The following is an 18,340-nucleotide window of genomic DNA, read 5'->3' on the forward strand; positions in this document are numbered from 1 at the left end:
TAGAAAAATGTATTTTGTTCTGATTTTTATATTCAACTAAGAGTATGTTTGCTTATTACTTTTTTTTTTTTTTTTTTGTAAACAATAGAGTTTAGTTAATTTTTTAAGTCGAAATTAGTAAAGTTCAATTGTCATGATGCTCGTATTCTTCAACTTATCTGATTTGGTATCTAAAGAAAAAAAGGCCAGTTTCATCAATAACATTTAAGTAAAAGATAATAGAATACATTGCACAGATATAAAATAATTATATATATAACACGGAAATTAGTAAAAGATTAAAAAACTCATACCTAGCACAAAAACAAATAATTGCTATTAATTGCTTTCAACGAATATCACTGATAACTATTAATTACAATAACTTTCAATTTGAGAAATATGCAATCAACTATTATCATTGCTGATTGCTATTAAGTGGTGTTGCTACTCGTGATAGTTTTCAATTTGAGAATCAACTGTTATCACTAAAAGCTGCTATAACGAATATAATAATAATTGTTACCCGTCGTGGTTTCCAATTTAAAAAATATGCTATCAATTGTTATATTTAAGGAATTTTTTTTTCAAATTGACTAGTCAATATTTACAAATATCTGAGAGTTTTTAGCCATATTTTCATATTAATTTTTTTGATAGTCCTATTTGCTATAATTTTCGAAAAATAAAGAAAAAAACTTAACTAGTTGAAACACATAATAATAATAATAATAATAATAATAATAATAATAATAATAATAATAATAATAATAATAATAATAATAAATATTCTTAATGTTTTAAATACGTTAGTAGGAAATAGTAAGATATTGAAATTATTTAAAAATAGAGTAAAATTCAAAAATTTATTTAAGTTATTTTTTATATAGATTTATTTATATTATTTACTTTTTCTAAAAATATTTCCTTAAACCCTAATCTCTCTCTCTCTCTCTCTCTCTCTCTTTCTCCATGGGCGTGTGGTAGCCGTCAAGCCCTGTTTGTTTTCTTTCTTTCATCCGACCATCTCCGGCTTCCCTTCCGGCGAAGAAAATCCACGGCGCTCCCTCCTCGATTGAACAACAAGTGCGCGTCAAAAGCCTTCCGTTCGGCGGCGCGTTTAGTTCTCTACTGATTCGGCGTCTACTGACGGAATCATTTCGACAACATTGAGTTTTGCACATTTTTCAGATTACCCATTTGAAACCAGACTTCGAACCACTCCAATTTCGTGTCTTGCGCAATTTCAACGTTTCAAGCCACGTTTTCCTCTTTCGGTGAGTTTCCGCTTTAACCCAATCCCCTTTTACCCTTGTTTAATTTTACCCTGTTTTGGTGAGTTTTAAGTATTAAAGTTCTGTTTAGGCCCTTTCAAACATAGTTGAACTGATTTAGATTGGTTTCTAATCCTTAGAAGGTCTTATTGGTTGATTCGGATTGGTTTCGAACTCTTTCGAACATTTCTTCAGTGAAGTGCCAAGTAGATTTTGTTAAGATTTAGGTGATAATCTCTATGTGGAAGACTCTTTTGTAGTTTGGGGCTAATTTGGAGTGTTCGAGCTAAGTTGTAAGGCCATTTTGGAGGGATACTTGGGATTGTTTTAGGAATACACTAGGTAAGTGATATTCCACGTGAAGAGTTTGTTTTTCTGTGTGTCGGTGTGCTATGTGGTTAGCTATACTATATTTCATGTGTCATCGATATACGAGAGCATGTTCTGGTGTTGTGTTCACATTATAATAACTTGCATGTTGAGGAATTATTAAGTGGCCTCCTTGGTTATGAATGTGACGCTTGTTGAGAATGTCTAGATATGCATATGATTTATGTTGAAAGTTTTTACTTTTTGGTTTATGCATCTTGGCACAGAACATGGTTTAGTGTTATGTTGTAGAACTCATCCATCCGGTGTGGTTGAGAACATTGCGAGTCTTCAAGGGAAAGTAAGGTGAAAAAGGGGAAGAGTTTTTCTCTTATAACAAAAATAATTTTAAAACTATAGTATATTTTATAGTGTAATTTTAGCTAGGGTGGAATATACTTTTAGCCACTGAGATTTGAAGTTGATGTCCATTTGGTCTCCCAAGTTTTAAAATGAATATTTTAGTCTATGAGATTTGAGAAATGAATGGTCTCTAATCTACCTTGATTGTTAATTGACTATGGGATTTCGTGGGAGTTTTAAATTAGTGACTTAAAATGCTAATTTGCACTTTTGTACATTGTAGGAGAAGTTGTGTCTATGTGTCTAATCCTTACATAAGTTTAGAGATATTTTTCAATTATTCATTAAGAGTAACTGTTCAATTAAATGTTAATGAACAAGTCACCGTGTTATATGAATGTGGATTATTTTTCTTTCATATTGTAAAGTTCAACTACTAATTTCAGTAGTTAAGACAAAAGACACAATTTATAGGAAGGAATAAATTAAATTTATGGGTCATGAGATTTTTAACTTCCAGTACATATTCAGGTAATTTAGTATGATTGGTTTTGCAGGAGCTGATTGGAAAAATGAGTTTAATATCACAAAATGTTGCTGTAATTAGCAGTATTGAGAAGGGTACGGAGGAGAATACTCTTGGCCCGTCATCTCCGTTGAGAAACACAGATGCTAGTGAAGTAGACAAATCTGGTCTAGATACGTCTAGAGCAAAAAAGAGAAAGAAAGAACACAGAAAAGAAGATGAGCAACTAGTACAAGAACAACAAAAGGAAATGATGAAGCTTGAAAACTTTCTTTTTGGATCACTCTATTCCCCTATTGAATTTGGGAAGGATGAAGAGCAAAATGGTTTCAATTCTGAAGAGAAAATTCCTGCTTTATACATAATGGACCGGTCTGCAGATAATTCCCTTTCTGCATATGAAGATGATTATAGGGTCCTGGATGAGAGTACGAATAAGGAGGAACACCAGCAAAGAAAACCAGTATGGGTTGACGAGGAAGAGGAGAAGGCCACAGTTAATATTACTAATGTTAGTAGACTGAGAAAATTGAGGAAGGAAGAAGATGAGAATTCGATTTCTGGCTCAGAGTATGTGTCAAGATTGAGAGCTCAGCATGCCAAGCTAAACCCTGGCACCGAATGGGCGCAACTTGATGCACAATCTAGGGGTGACAGTGATGATGATGATCTATCGTCAGATGATGAAAATGCAGTTGCATTGGCTGGTGGTTATGATAATGTTGATTCTATTGATGATATCCTTCGAACGAGTGAGAATCTTGTTGTGAAGAGTGGTGGAAAATTAATGCCAGGTCTCCTTGGATATTCAAGACTTGTAGATGCTAATGTAGAGGAGCCATCTAATGGGCCTATCAATTCGGTTCAATTTCATCGCAACTCTCAGTTACTTCTAGCCACTGGGTTGGATCGAAAGCTTAGATTCTTTCAGATTGACGGTAAACGGAATACCAAAATTCAGAGCATTTTCCTTGAGGATTGCCCCATACGAAAGGCATCATTTTTGCCTGATGGATCTCAGGTTATCATAGCTGGAAGGAGAAAGTTCTTTTATAGCCTCGATCTAGTGAAAGCAAAAGTAGATAAAATTGGCCCTCTTGTAGGTAGAGAGGAGAAAAGCCTTGAAGCTTTTGAAGTTTCTCCTGACTCTAGCACAATCGCGTTTATAGGCAATGAAGGCTATATCTTGTTAGTGTCAATAAAGACAAAGGAGCTCATTGGGACGCTTAAGATGAATGGAAGTGTTCGTTCTTTGGCATTTGCTGACGATGGACGACAGCTACTGAGCTCTGGGGGTGACGGGCAAATCTATCACTGGGATTTGAGAACAAGAACATGCATCCACAAGGCTGTCGACGAAGGTTGCATTAATGGTACTGCACTATGTACCTCTCCAAATGGAGCACTGTTTGCTGCTGGTTCTGACAGTGGGATTGTTAACATCTACAACAGACAAGAATTCTTAGGGGGAAAGAAGAAGCCATTGAAAGCCATTGAAAATCTGACCACCAAAGTAGACTTTCTCAAGTTCAATCATGATGCTCAAATATTGGCCATCTGTTCAAGAATGAAGAAAAGTAGTCTGAAGTTGATACACATTCCTTCTTTTACTATTTTTTCGAACTGGCCACCGCCGAAGAAGAATCTTCAGTACCCTTCATGTTTGGATTTTAGTCCTGAAGGAGGTTACATGGCTGTGGGAAATGCTGCTGGAAAGGTATTATTATATAAACTACATCATTATCATCATGCTTAGATTTGATCTCCACATGCTTAGTCATTCTCTGGAACAGTTTTGACACTTAAATTAGTTATCACAATCAGCTGTTGCTTTAGACAAGTTTTACAGATCATATGTTGTTTACTACTTTTCTACTTTCTTTTGTTGTTAAGATTAAAACTCAATGTTTCATAATTTGTTATGAAGTAGTTTCCTCTTAACGGTTGTTATTATTCTCATTATAGAGAATTTTTTATTTTTGAATTATTTTTTCTGTTGATTATTTTACTTTTTTTATCCCATCTGAAAAGTAATTGAATATATCTAAGGAACTTTGTTTTCAATCACTGATGGGCTTTATTTTATTTATGATATCAATAGGATTGACACATGGGAAAAAGGAATAAGAAAGTTTTAAATATTTTTTATAAGATTGCACCTTAAAATTTATACCCTTTTCCTTGTAATTTTCACTTTTTCTTAAATAACCTTCAAATTCAATCAAATTTCATGGAAAAGAAAATTTTAGGCTTTGTTTAAATAACCATTTTGTTTTTATATACACTAATTTTCTTTCGTTTTTTTAACTGATGATTTTAAAAAATTAAAACAAACTTTTTTTTTAAAAAAAAAACGAACACTTTTAGAAAACTTAGGTTTTATTTTTTAAATTTGGCTAAAGTAAAAAGGTATGCAAATCATTTTAAGAAAGGAAAAGAAATAGATTTAATTTAAAAAAAACAAAATAATTCATTAAAAATTAGTTTACAAAACATATTTTCTCTAATTTTTTTTATCTGAATAAATAAATTTCCTTTCCAATAGTTTGTTTTTGAAGTATTTGGTATTAACTTGATTTGGTGTACTTAAGATAACATCAAATCTACAACTGATTTACCATAGAAATACATTATAAAAAATCAAAATTTAAAGAATGCAATATAATTAGTATCATAACTTTGATATCAATCCGGTGAAATTGAAGTAGGATGTCAATTAAAACATGTGAAAATGGATATGAGTATGATTGACATTTTAAGCTAACTCGTTGGTTATATTTAGTTCTATTATTATCTATTTAGTTCTATTCTTACTTTCTTTAAAACGTTTCACGGCTCTACTCGTTGTAGAGATGTAAAGTGGCCCGTTGTCCCAGGATATGAAACAACCTAACAACCTCTGACCTAACAACCTCTGATTCGTCGGTATAAACTGCATTGGAACTAAACCAACCGATATTCTAACACTTGATAGATACTTAGTTAAGGATAGAGTAAGGAAGATCCTCTGATTCGTCGGTATAAACTGCATTGGCACTAAACCAACCGATATTCTAACACTTGATAGATACTTAGTTAAGGATAGAGTAAGGAAGATAGTAAAGGACAGAACTTAATTATATGAATAAGGGTGATGGAATGTTTATAGGTGATGGAATGGTAAAAAGAACATTTTGAACAAAACAGAACATAAAAACCGATTGCAAAACATATATTTTTAGTAAACATGGGACCCTTGGGACTTAATTAAACAATTGAATGTATGGTTATTTGGAGAGGCTTCCTATGTAGTTATTGCTTTCTAAACAAATTTGTATTAACAACCCCATGAATTTTTTACTAACAAATTCAACCCATTAGATTAGTTCAATGGATTTATCATTACACCAACCCAAATCCATATGTATGCAGCCTTTCATATATTATATTTTAGATATTAAAAGGTTTAATTCTTAAAATTTTTCTTTTAATTATATTTAGACATCTCATAGTTTTTAGTTAACATAATTTTCTTTGTGTATAAAACTTTACAACAAAATTAGACACTAAATAAAATTTTGTATTGTAGTGATGTACTGTAGTAAACAATAAAAAGGGTACTCCATCCAAACTTTGATTCGAACCATGGACTTGGGGATAATTTTAGAGAGGGAACGGGATGCCACTCCTCCGGTACCCATTCCCTCCCCCTATTCCATTCTCCTTTCCATACTATTCCATTCCCCTCTACCCGCTCTATTATGTTTATATACATATACATATATATTTTTTTTATTTCGGGTGGGGGTTTTGGGACAGGGCCGGGCCAGCTTATTTCTTGATCTTCCTTTTATTTTGAATAATGATCATAGAGACATAAATAAAGGTGCCGATAACGATACAGGTAAAAAGGTGAAGAAGAGAAAGGGAAGAAGAAAGTGAAAGTTCAAATATTGTGCCTCCATATAGGAGTGATGTAACCACATTGATGATGGTTACATATGGAGAAAATATGGCCAAAAGGTTGCCAAAAACACTATCCATCCAAGGTAATTTGTTTTATTAGGGTTTATAATTCAAAGTATTTTAATAAGAGGGAATGTATTTTTTTTAGGAATTACTATCATAGTTAAATTCAATTCATCTTCAATTATTTTTTATTACATTTTTATGTATCTTCTTAAAGCCTAAATCATCTTAAATATGTTAGTTTCATTATAGTTACATGTATCTAACCGGTAGGTCAATTGACATAATATTGAAAAATTTAACGTGTATTATTTTTGTTGGAATAATTTTAAATTAAAAAAAATTAGGATAATTAATATTTTTACAAATACTTTGTAATTTATTGATAAGATTGTATTTTTTGGAATATGTTAATAGTTTAACATTTTTCTTGCTTTTGGAAGAGTAATGGACCAAAGGACACTTTGATTGTGACCATTCTTTCACCTTTTTTATGATATTTCCAATGAACTGTCCTATACCTTTCTTTTCCAACATTTTCCCATTTTTATTTCTGTCTATAATATTAATTTAGAACTGTTTTTGTTATTTTTGTGCTCTTACTTAGATAGAAATAGGATTCAAATATTATAAATTCTTTATACTCTCCTTTTCTTTTTTATTTTTTTTTTATTTTTGTTGCTTTGGGTAAATTTTAACTAGTGGTTATATAATAAGTTTAGTCATAGAATTTTAAGATTTATATCAATTTTATTTGATAGATTGTTTGAACTTTTTTTTTGTTAACTTTCAATTAACTAAAATTTAGTTTGATACAACATTCACTTTAACTATGATAATGGGTATTCGATGAGATAAATGAGTTTGTAATATAATGTAATCTAAAAGTTATTTCACTTTGACAATTTTTAGTCTGATCCTTTTCGATTCTGTTTTTGATTACTTGAACATGTCACTTTATGATTCTTAATAATCTTGATTACATTAAAACTCTTTAAACAATCCCATAAATGTGAAAATCAAGATTCAAATTCCCACTTGCTTAGGTTGAACTAAGAAAAGGACTATACAAAAATCTAAACTAATTAAAACAATTACTTCATCTAAAGGTTTAGATGTTCAAATTTTCAGTTGTCCTTTGACTATAGATTTGATAATAAAGACTCTTATCATTGAAGTTACATTCAAATTCCAATATCATAATTGAATGAAATACCCCTTTTTCCTTCTCTAATAGCAATTGTTTCTTGGAAGAATCAATCTTTACAAGCTTGGGAAAGAACTCAATGAACCAAAAAGAAACCGAAGAAACCGAGAAAGAAACTAAAGAAAAATGATTCAATGGCAATGGCAATGCAGAAAACATTGAAAAGGAGAAGTCAAGAGGGTCTCTGTAAGAAGAAGCAACCATTATTCTTCTGCAGCCAATTTTTGGGCGTTGAAATTTGAAGTTGTGGGAATCCTGATGATGCTGCAGCATTTGCAAATTGTTGAGAGCCACCAGATTGCTGCCATTGATGGCTTTCACTCAAACTCAGTGAAACTTCGTCACTCCCTCCTAACCCTTCTTCATTGCTGCTTCTCAACAAATGAATCTACAAACAAAAATGCAAGTTTGCAACTTCCATTACAACTCCTTAACTATTGCTGTTATATCTTACCCCTTTTCAGGGTTTATCATTATTAGTATGTTTTTACAGCCATTACAACTATTCCCTAAATGCTCTTTTTTGATAACCATTTTATCTTCCATTGGTTTTTATTTTCAAAATTAAGTTTATAAATACTACTTCATCCATGAATTCTCTAATTTCTACTTTCTAGCGATGTTTTCAAAATCCAACAAATTTTCAAAACAAGTAATCTAATATAGTTGTTAAAAGAAAGTACTCGTTTTTGAAATTTGACTAAGAGTTCTAATGTTTTATTTAAGAAAGTCGAAACTATGTAGTAAAGGAATTGGGAGGAAACAAACACGAGTTTCAAAATTATATAATAAAAGAGAAATCGTTACCAAATGGGATCTAAATAATGAGAATGGTATAAACACGAGATTCAAAATTATAAAATTAAAATGTTGGCTAATTTGGTTGTCGACACAATCGAATAAAAGGTGGCATGCTCTATAGAAAAATTTGATACATTGATCGTTATGCAAATGCCACTCTGTTGTAGTACATTGACCATGCTCTATAGAAGAATTTGATACATTGATTAGATAAGTTCTTTTAAGTTCGTTACGAAGTTATCTGTAAATATGTATGGATTCTATCATAGACTTGCCATAGTCATCTTTTTAGTAGATGGTGCTTATGTAATTCGATTGAACATTTAAAAGCCTTAGATTAAATGGTCACAATTATCAAAGATCATACTAAAGCCTAAAGTTTATGGAGAACAAAACATGGTAAAACAACTCAAAGTACTAAAATCTTACTTGAGAGTTTGATTGAATGATGTGTGGGGGGTAATTGTGAAGAGTCTCCAAGCACCCATGTTTTGTTGTTTCGACGGAGGGTGGAGATCGAACAATCATTTCGCTACGAAACTGCATTTTCTCCGTCTGAAGGAGCGTATGGCATATAACATTGTCATTCTCAAATATGTTCGATTCCTAGATTACATCAAGTCGAAATTGTCAACGAATGGGTGCAATCTTAATTTGAACAGACAATAAAGGAAGAAGAAATTTCAGAATGTTCACATCCAAATCAGAGAGGTTTTATATCCATTTTCACCTGAGGGTTAGATTCATTAGTGATTTGCAAATCAATATTTGGGGTGACATTTGTGCAATGATTCCCAAATGAAAGGGTGTGTTTTTTTGAGCTTGAATTGCCCAACCTCAAATCAAGATTCTGTTCCAAGACTTTGGCTGATGATGATTCTTCAAGAGTTCATGAGAATCAATCAATGGGCTGATCCAAAAAAAAAAAAATAAAAAAATAAAAGGAGAAGACCCACCAAAAAGTTCCAAATAAATTACCAGTTGTACTCAGCTCATCCTCATATATGCTGGGATCAAAGTTTGTAACAGCTTCTTTCCCATTACACTTGATTGCAGCTTTATCATAAGCTCTAAAACAATTGGATAAACAAGTTGAAGTTCATAATCAGGCAATCTAAACAGATCAACGAACACAACAAAGCACTCATAAACATACCTCGCAGCTTCGATCTCAGAATCGAACAACCCCAAATAAACATACCTATTGAAACAAATCGAACTGAATTGATAAACACGAAAGCAATTCAATGCAATAAGGTAAGTATTCAAGTAACAAACAAACAAACAATGGATTGAAGAAATCTTGTTACTTTTTGCCTAAAAACTGCCCCATCCGAGCCTCCCATCTTCCACATTTATGCAATGTAACACCTCTAAATTTCGAGCTACCTCTGGGATAACCCGTGCTTTGTCTACGAAGAACATGCACAAATTCTTCCTTCGTTAAGTTTCCCATCTGTTAAAGAGAAAATCAAAATCAAAATAAAATTGTTGTTTCAAGAAAATTGGAGCAGAAATTGAATCAAAACAAGACCTGCTGCAAATCCTCCTCGTAATCTTCAATGCTGAAATTTATGTCTGCCTCTGTTCCTCGAAACTTTATAGCTGCCCTGTCGTATGCTCTGCAGAAGAACAAGAACCTCCCCATATTGATTTGAAGTTTTGAGTTCAAAATGAAAAGAAAAACAAAAAACACAATAAAATCAGAGGCTCACCGAGCAGCTGCATGAGCAGTATCAAATCCACCTGTTGGGAGTTCATCAAATTCAACAGCATACAATTTCATCATCATATAACGGAAAAAAGTAATGAGAATTCAAAGATTTTGATTCATACCCAGATAAACTTGTTTGCCACAGTCCCTAATTCAGCAAAAAAAAAAAAAAAAAAAAGGAAGGGGAAAGAAAAACCAAAGGCTATGACTGTGAGTTAATGGCGGAATATGGATATTGATTTGTTAGCTAAGAGAAGTTCAAGAAGAAGCTAACCATATGTGAGATTCCCATCGGCCGGTTCGCCGGTAGAATGTGACGCCGCGATATTGAGAGCTCCGAGACCTAGGCCCTCGCCGGCTTTTCTTTATTGGTTGCAGAACCGCCACTGGTCTCACAGCAGCGATAGGCTCTGTCTGGCAGAACTTCACGCCGACCCACCGAGCTGGAGGAAACGTAGTTGAACCACCGACGGCGGCCGATGAAGCCTCCAAGTCAGAATCCTCCATGGGAAAGAACTGCCGAGTCGCCGGTGGGTGAGCTACGGAGAAGTTATTCCGCCGAAGTAGTGGTTCTCCCTCGCCGACGCTAGCCTCATCGGCGTCGGATCCATCCTCCATAACCACCACCGAAGAGCTCGAGTTAGAATTGATGGATCCTATCCATTTCCCTCTATCTTCATCGCCATCAATCGATGAAAGAACCTCAAATTCATCAGTTCCGCCACGATCAGGAGAATCATTGAGATCCCACATTTTCCCCTCCCCTCTTCTTCTCAATGCTCAATCACTAAAACACACAGAAATAAAAAAGAAAACTCACAAGATATCAAAAGACAATAAACAAAACCCATTTCTACCCAGATCAAAACCCAAAAGAATTCCAACCCCTCGCATGGTATCTGAGTCTATAAACTCAACTCTCCATAGAAACAATCAATACCCAGAAAGGAAAAACAGAGACCCAACAAAAGAAAATAACAAAACAGAGTAAAGATCTTGATGGGTGTTGGTGAAATGTTGTAGAATCGACAAAGAGAAGAAGAAGAAGAAGAAGAGAGAAAGAAGGGGACCCCCATCTCTCTCTCTAACCACTCGCCAGTTGTCAGTCAATTCACTGCTTTGCCTTGGCTTTCTCTGTTCTCTCTCTCCTTTACGCTTGATTCTCCTTTTTTCCCCGTTTCCTTGTGTTTGATTTCTTGTGCCAAATCCGTCGAGATTATCAGGCGTAAGCATTGAAACGGCTCTCTTGTTCATTCACTCTCAAATCCCAATGCCCCTTCTGGTCTGGTTTTCCCCCCACAAAATCGTATAAAATTGTATGTGTTGGGTTATTGGAGCCAAAGCCAACCACTACAATTGGAAATTGACTGTGCAACGACTTAGCTTCATAAAAGCTTCAAATTATAATTGAAACTTCTCTTTTTTTCCTTTTTGTTTCAGATACTTTTCTTTTTCCTTAGGACATTCATTATTGTATAAAACCGATGTCTAAAGTCAAATTAGGAAGGAAATTAAGGCAAAAGCTTCTCTTTTAGTAGTTAGAGACAATTAAGCGACATTTGTAAGAGTTAGTGAAACAAAAATCAGTCGAATAAGCTCTTAATTAGCTTATACTCAATCTTTCCCTCCACACAAATTCTATTTGGAGTAATTCTTGTGCAAAAGTATGTTTTTGTTTTGACAACCATCTCACACTCTCGTACCAATTGAGATATTTGTTTTAATATTTTCAACAACCCTTCGCTCAAATAGTCATCGCTTTGTGTTATTTTCGACTATTGGTTCAAACTCCTGTTCATTGAGACAAACTAATTAAACAAAGATTATTGAGACACACAAATAAGACTTGGTAGCTTGACTTTGATATTACTAGTTAGTTAGGAATAACAAACTTCTCATATCCACGATGATAAGATATGTTTACTTTGACATAAACTTTCGTGGTTTGTTAAAACTACTTTAAAAAAACTTTAAACTTATCGACATAATTAGAGTATTTTTTGGAAATATTATTCTTACATATACTTCTTTTAATTTGGATATATATAAGGTTGTAATATTTGATTATTATCAATGAAATATCAATATTCAAGAAAATATACAATTATTCTATACAAACTAACAAAACTGATGAGATCATTGACCCCACTTTGTATATCAATTATCATCACTTTATCTAGTTAGCATGAAACTTTAGTCACATTTCATCAACCTTGGTAAGAATCAGTGTTATATCGATAAGAAAGTCATACAGACAGTGGCAAGAGCATTACATAACTGATCATAAGCATGTCAACTCTACATCAATGTAAGACAATGTCTCAACTCTATCCTAAACTTCTTAAATTATTAGACGACGTTGATCTTCAATTTTGTTATATTGATGCTATTGGGCACCATTTTAAGAGAAAACAAAGATTATCATTAGATTATAATTTCCTAATTTAACTCGATTATAGATTTCAAATTTGGAATTTAACTCAATCGTAAGATTTCAAATTAGATCGAATTAATTAACCTATTTTATTTAGTGTAATGGAGATATATCCTTTAGAAGAAAAATGTATACATTCAATTTTCTTCTTTGTTATGGACTATGTTCCGAGTTATGTTTTTATTGTTGATTGAGAGTGACTAACTCTATTCTTATGAATTGATGTAATCGTTTAATTTCTTTTAGTTTGACTAATTCAAATTTCTTTTTATACTCCAACAACCATTCATGTGTTTGTAATCTTTAAACTCATTGCAAAACCATTAGATCATCTTTAAATTTATTTAAAATTGATCTAAAATCCGAAAGTCAAAAAGAAAAAATTTACGTTGATTTAAGAATTGTTGGTGGGTTATTATTCTTTTACTCGAACTAGAACGAGGTCGAATTTTCAAGTCTTCTACATGCCTATAGAAGCCTATTTAAAAGAAATTCTGAATTTGGAGAGGTCTACGATAGTAATCTCCACGACTCTCCTAAAAATAGTGCTAAATTTAAAATCTCAAAATTATTTTTTTAATTTTTCAAATTTTAGCTTAACTTTTGAAAATATCACTAAAACATATATTAAAAAAAAACAAGAAATTTAGAGATAAGAAAATCTAAAATGGAAACGATTATCAAATAAAAATTATGTAAACCCATATAAAACTCATACTAATTTGCATGTGTGTATATATATATATACACACGTACGTATATACGTGTATATATATACGTACATATATTAACAAAATTCACTCTTGATTATATATAATAAATGAGAGCTCTCTACCATCATATCATAATTAGGTGGATAAAATATTAATCAAATTCTCATCTCATGATATATTTTTATAAAATAAGATATTATAAGATTTTATATTTATATCGTAGAGAAATTCTTAAAATTTTTTAACGTGAATTAAAAAATTGAGCTCTATTTCTTCTTATTTTTTCTATCATAGTTTGCATCATCCATATATATTTTTTTAAAGCAAGTTTTCAAAATTATTATTTTGTCAATTTTTAAAATTCTTATATACGTACGAATATTATGAAATTGAAAAATAAAAGAAGTGAGAAATGTAAACAATAAAGATCAACACAAAGACTCGCATATATAGTCCATTAACTATGTCGGCATGCAAAGAAAAATAATATCAATTTGTTATAATAGAAAAATATCAAAGTATATAACTAAAGATGCTTAAAGGTTTATATATAGTGCACCTTTCAAAATTACTTTATATTGGTTATTTAAAGTGTCAGATAACATATTTAAAATATTTGAAGAACAAATAGTTATCGGAGGGGGCTAGGGATCATCAAAATATATAAATGTTACATGATTTGACTTGCAATTAGAGAGCCCTAGCTAGTTCCCAATCTCCACTTAGATATATCTTTTTATCACATGTGAAGCCTCTCTAGGGCATACCTAAGCCCTACACTTTAGTATGATCACTTTCATGAAATGCTTAAGTTAATGAAAAGAGAAAGGAATGGACAAGAGGGGAGAGAGAGGAAATATATATTATATATATTAAATTGTAACATAAATAATATAATAATAGAAGAGAATGTTTTATCATAATTAAATAAAAGTATCAAGAAATAGTGAATTATTTCAAAGGGTTAATAATTACTATTTATAGAGTTTATATGAATTGAAGAAGATAATGGGAAAAGATATTTTGGGATATATATGTATATAATATATATGTGGGAATCTATGTATAATTCAAATATCTTATAACATTCTTCCCTAGTACATAGAATATATGCCTAAATTTAATGAAACATAGAACATTTATGCAAATCATAAAATTATTCAAAAGAGCCTACACACAAAACCCTAAATACAATATTATTGCTCGATGTTTTAGAAAACATCAAGAAATTAAAAGGAGAATGTCACAAAGAAGAAAAATATCGTTGAAACCCGTGAATTCATGGAACAAACCCTAAACTTAGCAAACTCACTCAAGATCGACAATATCTTAAGCTAAATTTAACAAAAGAACAAAAATTTGAGTGTGTTAACTATGTCGGTACTACATCCTTGTAACGACATGCATTTAGGAAAGAGACATGAATATAGCAAGATCACGTTCAAATGAGAGCAATTATGAGAAATAAAAGTATTGATTAAAAAAAAAATTGAAGATTTTTCTCCTTTTTGGTGGTTTAGTCAAAGATAACTTAAAAGTTAAGTGTGCTTAATTTTGAACAATTTATATTTGGTAGGCTGTTGAGATTTTCTTATGAAACATGTGATCCAGTGAGGAACAAACATGCATGTTGAAAAGAGCTTGTGTTGGTTTTGTGAGAACAACTTTCAAATCTTAGAAGCATATTCAAAACAAGAGGAAGGATGATATAGATATAGTAAGGTCGTAGAGGATGCAAGGAAATATTGGTACCAAGGTGTAGAATCTTGATTTTGAACCACATTGGGCTAGGGTGTTACACTGTACCCCTCGCACTTTTAGTGAGTATGAAATGAAGTTCATTCATACCATAGTTATTTAACACGCTAGGACTCTTCTTCTCTCTCTCGAGCTACGACTCATTTAGTTAACTCTCTCACTTAATCTCACTCCTTTTCATGCTCATACTCCCAACTTTGAATACCTATCAATAGTGTGAAAGTGCAATATAGATAATAAACATGTTGTTAGTAATATGTTCTTCGACAACAAAAAAAAAAAAAGATCATCTTTCATCATTTTCAAAACTTGGGACAAACATGTAAAATCATTCGATATTCAAGTCATAATTCGTACAAAAATTCCGTTTATCTAAATGTAATGATCTTAGATCTTGTGACTTGTTGTTATGGAGTGTGATTAAAGTGGTGGGAAGTGTGTATAAGGAACAAACAAGAGAGATGATGTAGAGTAGACATAAAAAGAGTGTAATAGAGGAAGGGACGGTTGATGTATAAGAAAATGTGTTTTCATAGAATGAACTAATTGAATACATTCACAAGCACTCTCCTCCCACTTCCTTTACTAGAAAGTGCTTTTGGTTTTGGTGTCTAATCACACGTAAGTGCTCTTACGCACACAAATCTTTCGTTGATTTGACATTTTTGGGATTTCAATTCCTAATATTTTCTCCACGTGGCTTCCTATATATATTTCCTCTTCCTTAGCCCCCCGAACCTCCCATTTATTTATTATTACGAACAAATTATCTGCTCAAAAAAATGATATAATCTTAAAGGTAGGAGATTCGATCTTGAAGGTGTGATAACTTTTTGATGTTATTGAAAGGTTTTGACTTCCTCTCTTAATTATTCAATGTCTTATTTGATAGTATTATGTTTCCCATTATTATTTTTATTATTTGCCATTTTTTTTTAAGTACAATGATTTTTTAAATTTTGTTATTTCTCTAGTCAAATGTTATCCTAACTTTGAGATTGATAATCACTAACCGTAACTCCTACCTCTTTACTCTACGTCATCACTTCTTAACTGGTTTGATCATACTCTATTCTCACTTCAAAATGAGCCATACTTTTTTCGAAATTTATAGCTTTCTCAAATCTTATTGGACCTAATTGAATTCTTGATAACCATTAGTTATTGTTAACATCAATTGTCAAGTATTGTAGTAGTCGTTTGCCAACATACCCAAAACTTTAAATGCCTTCATTCACTGTGTATTGACATAATTAAAATATTTTTGGAAAATATTATTCTTAAAAAATATTATTTTTGGAAATACTATTCTTATATGTTATTTCCTTTTGTGTCTTTTAATATGGTTATATATAGGGCTATAATCTTTAATTATTATCGATGAAATACAGATGAACTACTAATATGATTTAGAAAGTAATGCCCTATTCTTTTGTAGAGGCATAAACCACAAATGCTTTCATTTCATTACATATAAAATGTTATTCACTTAAATCAGTTTGCTATAATGGCAGCCACATTAAATGATGGGCCATAGGCCCAATGTTTCATTATTTATTGCCTAACCCTTTTCCCTTCCAGAAATGCCTTTTAGTTCGCAACTTGTATGACAGTCCTTTGATTTGGAGAGTCATTTGTAGACTAATTCCTCCTTCTCACTTACACCAATGCGAAAGATCAGAAGGTGAACCAATTTAGCCACTCGTCTTTGTACAGACGACAGAATAAGAGAGGGCAAAACAATTGGATCACTTAACCTAATTGACCGACCTCGTCCTAAAGGTTGTGGCCGAGGTTATCTTTCGATTCTTATTCATAAGAGGATTGGCGAAGGAAACTTTAGATTTAGCATGCATATCTACACATCTAAGTCAATCTTTTTCTTTGAAGACTTGTTCGGACTCTTAGACTACAAAACTAACCCAAAACATTGGAGTGTGTTTGTGACATTCTAATTGTTTTAGGGGTCGCAACTTTCGTAAATTGTAAATTCAGGTCAATAGCTTATGAAAGTCGTCATGTGAGTTCCCTTTGGTCAAATTTTTTCCATCAACAATAATTAAACATAGGGTTGACGTTTAATGATAATTTAGATGATTAAAGTGACAATTTAACCAAACTAGAGAAAACTATAATTACGTACCTAGTTTCCCACATAATAGAAACAAAATTCTAGCCGTGAAAAACTAAATTAACACTGTTCCTAAGCTTTCAAAATTATACCTATTTTATCCCTTTGACTTAAAAAGTTTAAACTTTGCAAATAAAACAATTATAATTAACTTATTTAGAAGGTTAACAATAACATGGAAGTGAGGATTATTCAAGGAATTTGAAAAAAAGTAAAAGAATTTTTTTTTTTTTTTTTTAAATAGATAGTCAACGAAAGACAAAGAAACATAAGTCTCCACCAATCATGGAGAAATCATCGTACAAATATGATCAAAAATCTTAATGAATATCATATAATTGTACATACAATTTGATAACTTTAATTAATTATTTACATTTATAAACTATTTTGGTTTCAATTGTAGAGCATGCATGTTTACTTTCAACCAATTACAATATCTATCAATAATAGTATAAAAAGTGAATTAATTTGTAGTATACCTCAAACCCTAAATAGTTACTAGAAATGAAATTGCCAACAAAACAATAATCTAAACTTTTGTATTTTTCTATAAAAGAGTTAAATTTATAATTTTTATAAAAGGGTTAAATTAGTTCATGTCATTTGATATTTTCTAAAAAGCTTATCGATAGTTGACACGTGGTATTGTGTTGACTTTTCTTATCCCAACTTTTACATATTTTTTTTTCTATCATCATTATTTTATAATACGTCGAGGGAACAATTCTACCCTTTATCAACTAATGATATTTTAGTTGAATTATGTTTATTTGAATCGATATACAACCTTTTATTGATGGATGAAAAATGATGCTAATAATTCAAATACGTTTGTTGATGGTAAGTAAGATCTTCGTACTTTTAAAATTTTATAATTATAGCTATTATCTCTTATTTTTAGTTTTAAGTTTATGTTTTTATAAAGTTAGTAAAACTTTACAAAGTTATACTAATTTTCTATTATACAGTACTAATCTCTATTAAACAGTTTTGAATGTATCAGTTTGTCATGTAACAACGTTAAGATATGCAAGACATAATAAAATTTGAGTAATATGACGATCTTATTTTCAAGTAAGTGTATGAATTAAAAACATTTGGAAAAATATCAATTTATACCTTTAAACTTTTTAGTTGTATCAACTAATTAAAATATGAAGTAATAATCGTATTAATTTAA

General features: G+C 31.5%; 2 protein-coding genes and 1 long non-coding RNA gene across 6 annotated transcripts; 2 read left to right on the forward strand and 1 right to left on the reverse strand.

Moving 5' to 3' along the window:
- Positions 1-876: 876 nt before the first annotated feature.
- On the forward strand, positions 877-4,392 carry LOC103497366 (U3 small nucleolar RNA-associated protein 18 homolog). Its single transcript, XM_008459524.3, has 2 exons — positions 877-1,256; positions 2,483-4,392. Exon 2 carries the CDS (start codon positions 2,498-2,500, stop codon positions 4,205-4,207), a length of 1,710 nt encoding a protein of 569 aa, XP_008457746.2. The 5' UTR covers positions 877-1,256; positions 2,483-2,497; the 3' UTR covers positions 4,208-4,392.
- Positions 4,393-6,087: 1,695 nt separating this feature from the next.
- Positions 6,088-8,040, forward strand: LOC127144038 (uncharacterized). The gene is made up of 2 exons (XR_007815635.1): positions 6,088-6,479; positions 7,637-8,040. It is a non-coding gene; the product is annotated as an uncharacterized LOC127144038 (long non-coding RNA).
- LOC103497365 (floral homeotic protein APETALA 2-like) lies at positions 7,549-11,528 on the reverse strand. Of its 4 annotated transcripts, XM_008459522.3 has the most exons (11): positions 11,218-11,515; positions 10,396-10,908; positions 10,244-10,269; positions 10,123-10,153; positions 9,942-10,029; positions 9,718-9,863; positions 9,564-9,608; positions 9,386-9,477; positions 9,138-9,286; positions 8,837-9,013; positions 7,549-7,994 (listed from the first exon to the last, which is right to left on the reverse strand). In XM_008459522.3, the coding sequence occupies exons 2-11, from the start codon at positions 10,872-10,874 to the stop codon at positions 7,779-7,781; spliced, it is 1,449 nt and encodes a 482-aa protein (XP_008457744.2). In that variant the 5' UTR covers positions 10,875-10,908; positions 11,218-11,515; the 3' UTR covers positions 7,549-7,778. The 4 variants fall into 4 exon arrangements, with proteins under 4 accessions (XP_008457744.2, XP_008457745.2, XP_008457743.2 ...); XM_008459523.3 differs by having other exon boundaries at positions 8,837-8,962; positions 10,396-11,521; XM_008459521.3 differs by having other exon boundaries at positions 10,396-11,514.
- Positions 11,529-18,340: the final 6,812 nt, after the last annotated feature.

Source organism: Cucumis melo, chromosome 11 (assembly GCF_025177605.1).
Source record: "Cucumis melo cultivar AY chromosome 11, USDA_Cmelo_AY_1.0, whole genome shotgun sequence".
Classification (NCBI taxonomy): domain Eukaryota; kingdom Viridiplantae; phylum Streptophyta; class Magnoliopsida; order Cucurbitales; family Cucurbitaceae; genus Cucumis; species Cucumis melo.

Excerpts from the sequence above, each read along its gene's own strand:
- LOC103497366 (XM_008459524.3), top strand. The coding sequence starts at position 2,498 with ATGAGTTTAATATCACAAAATGTTGCTGTAATTAGCAGTATTGAGAAG.
- LOC103497365 (XM_008459522.3), bottom strand. The coding sequence starts at position 10,874 with ATGTGGGATCTCAATGATTCTCCTGATCGTGGCGGAACTGATGAATTT. Across the intron at positions 10,030-10,122 it reads ACTGCTCATGCAGCTGCTCG|AGCATACGACAGGGCAGCTA; the intron begins GTGAGCCTCTGA and ends GTTCTTCTGCAG. Across the intron at positions 9,287-9,385 it reads GGATGAGCTGAGTACAACTG|AATCATCATCAGCCAAAGTC; the intron begins GTAATTTATTTG and ends GAACTCTTGAAG.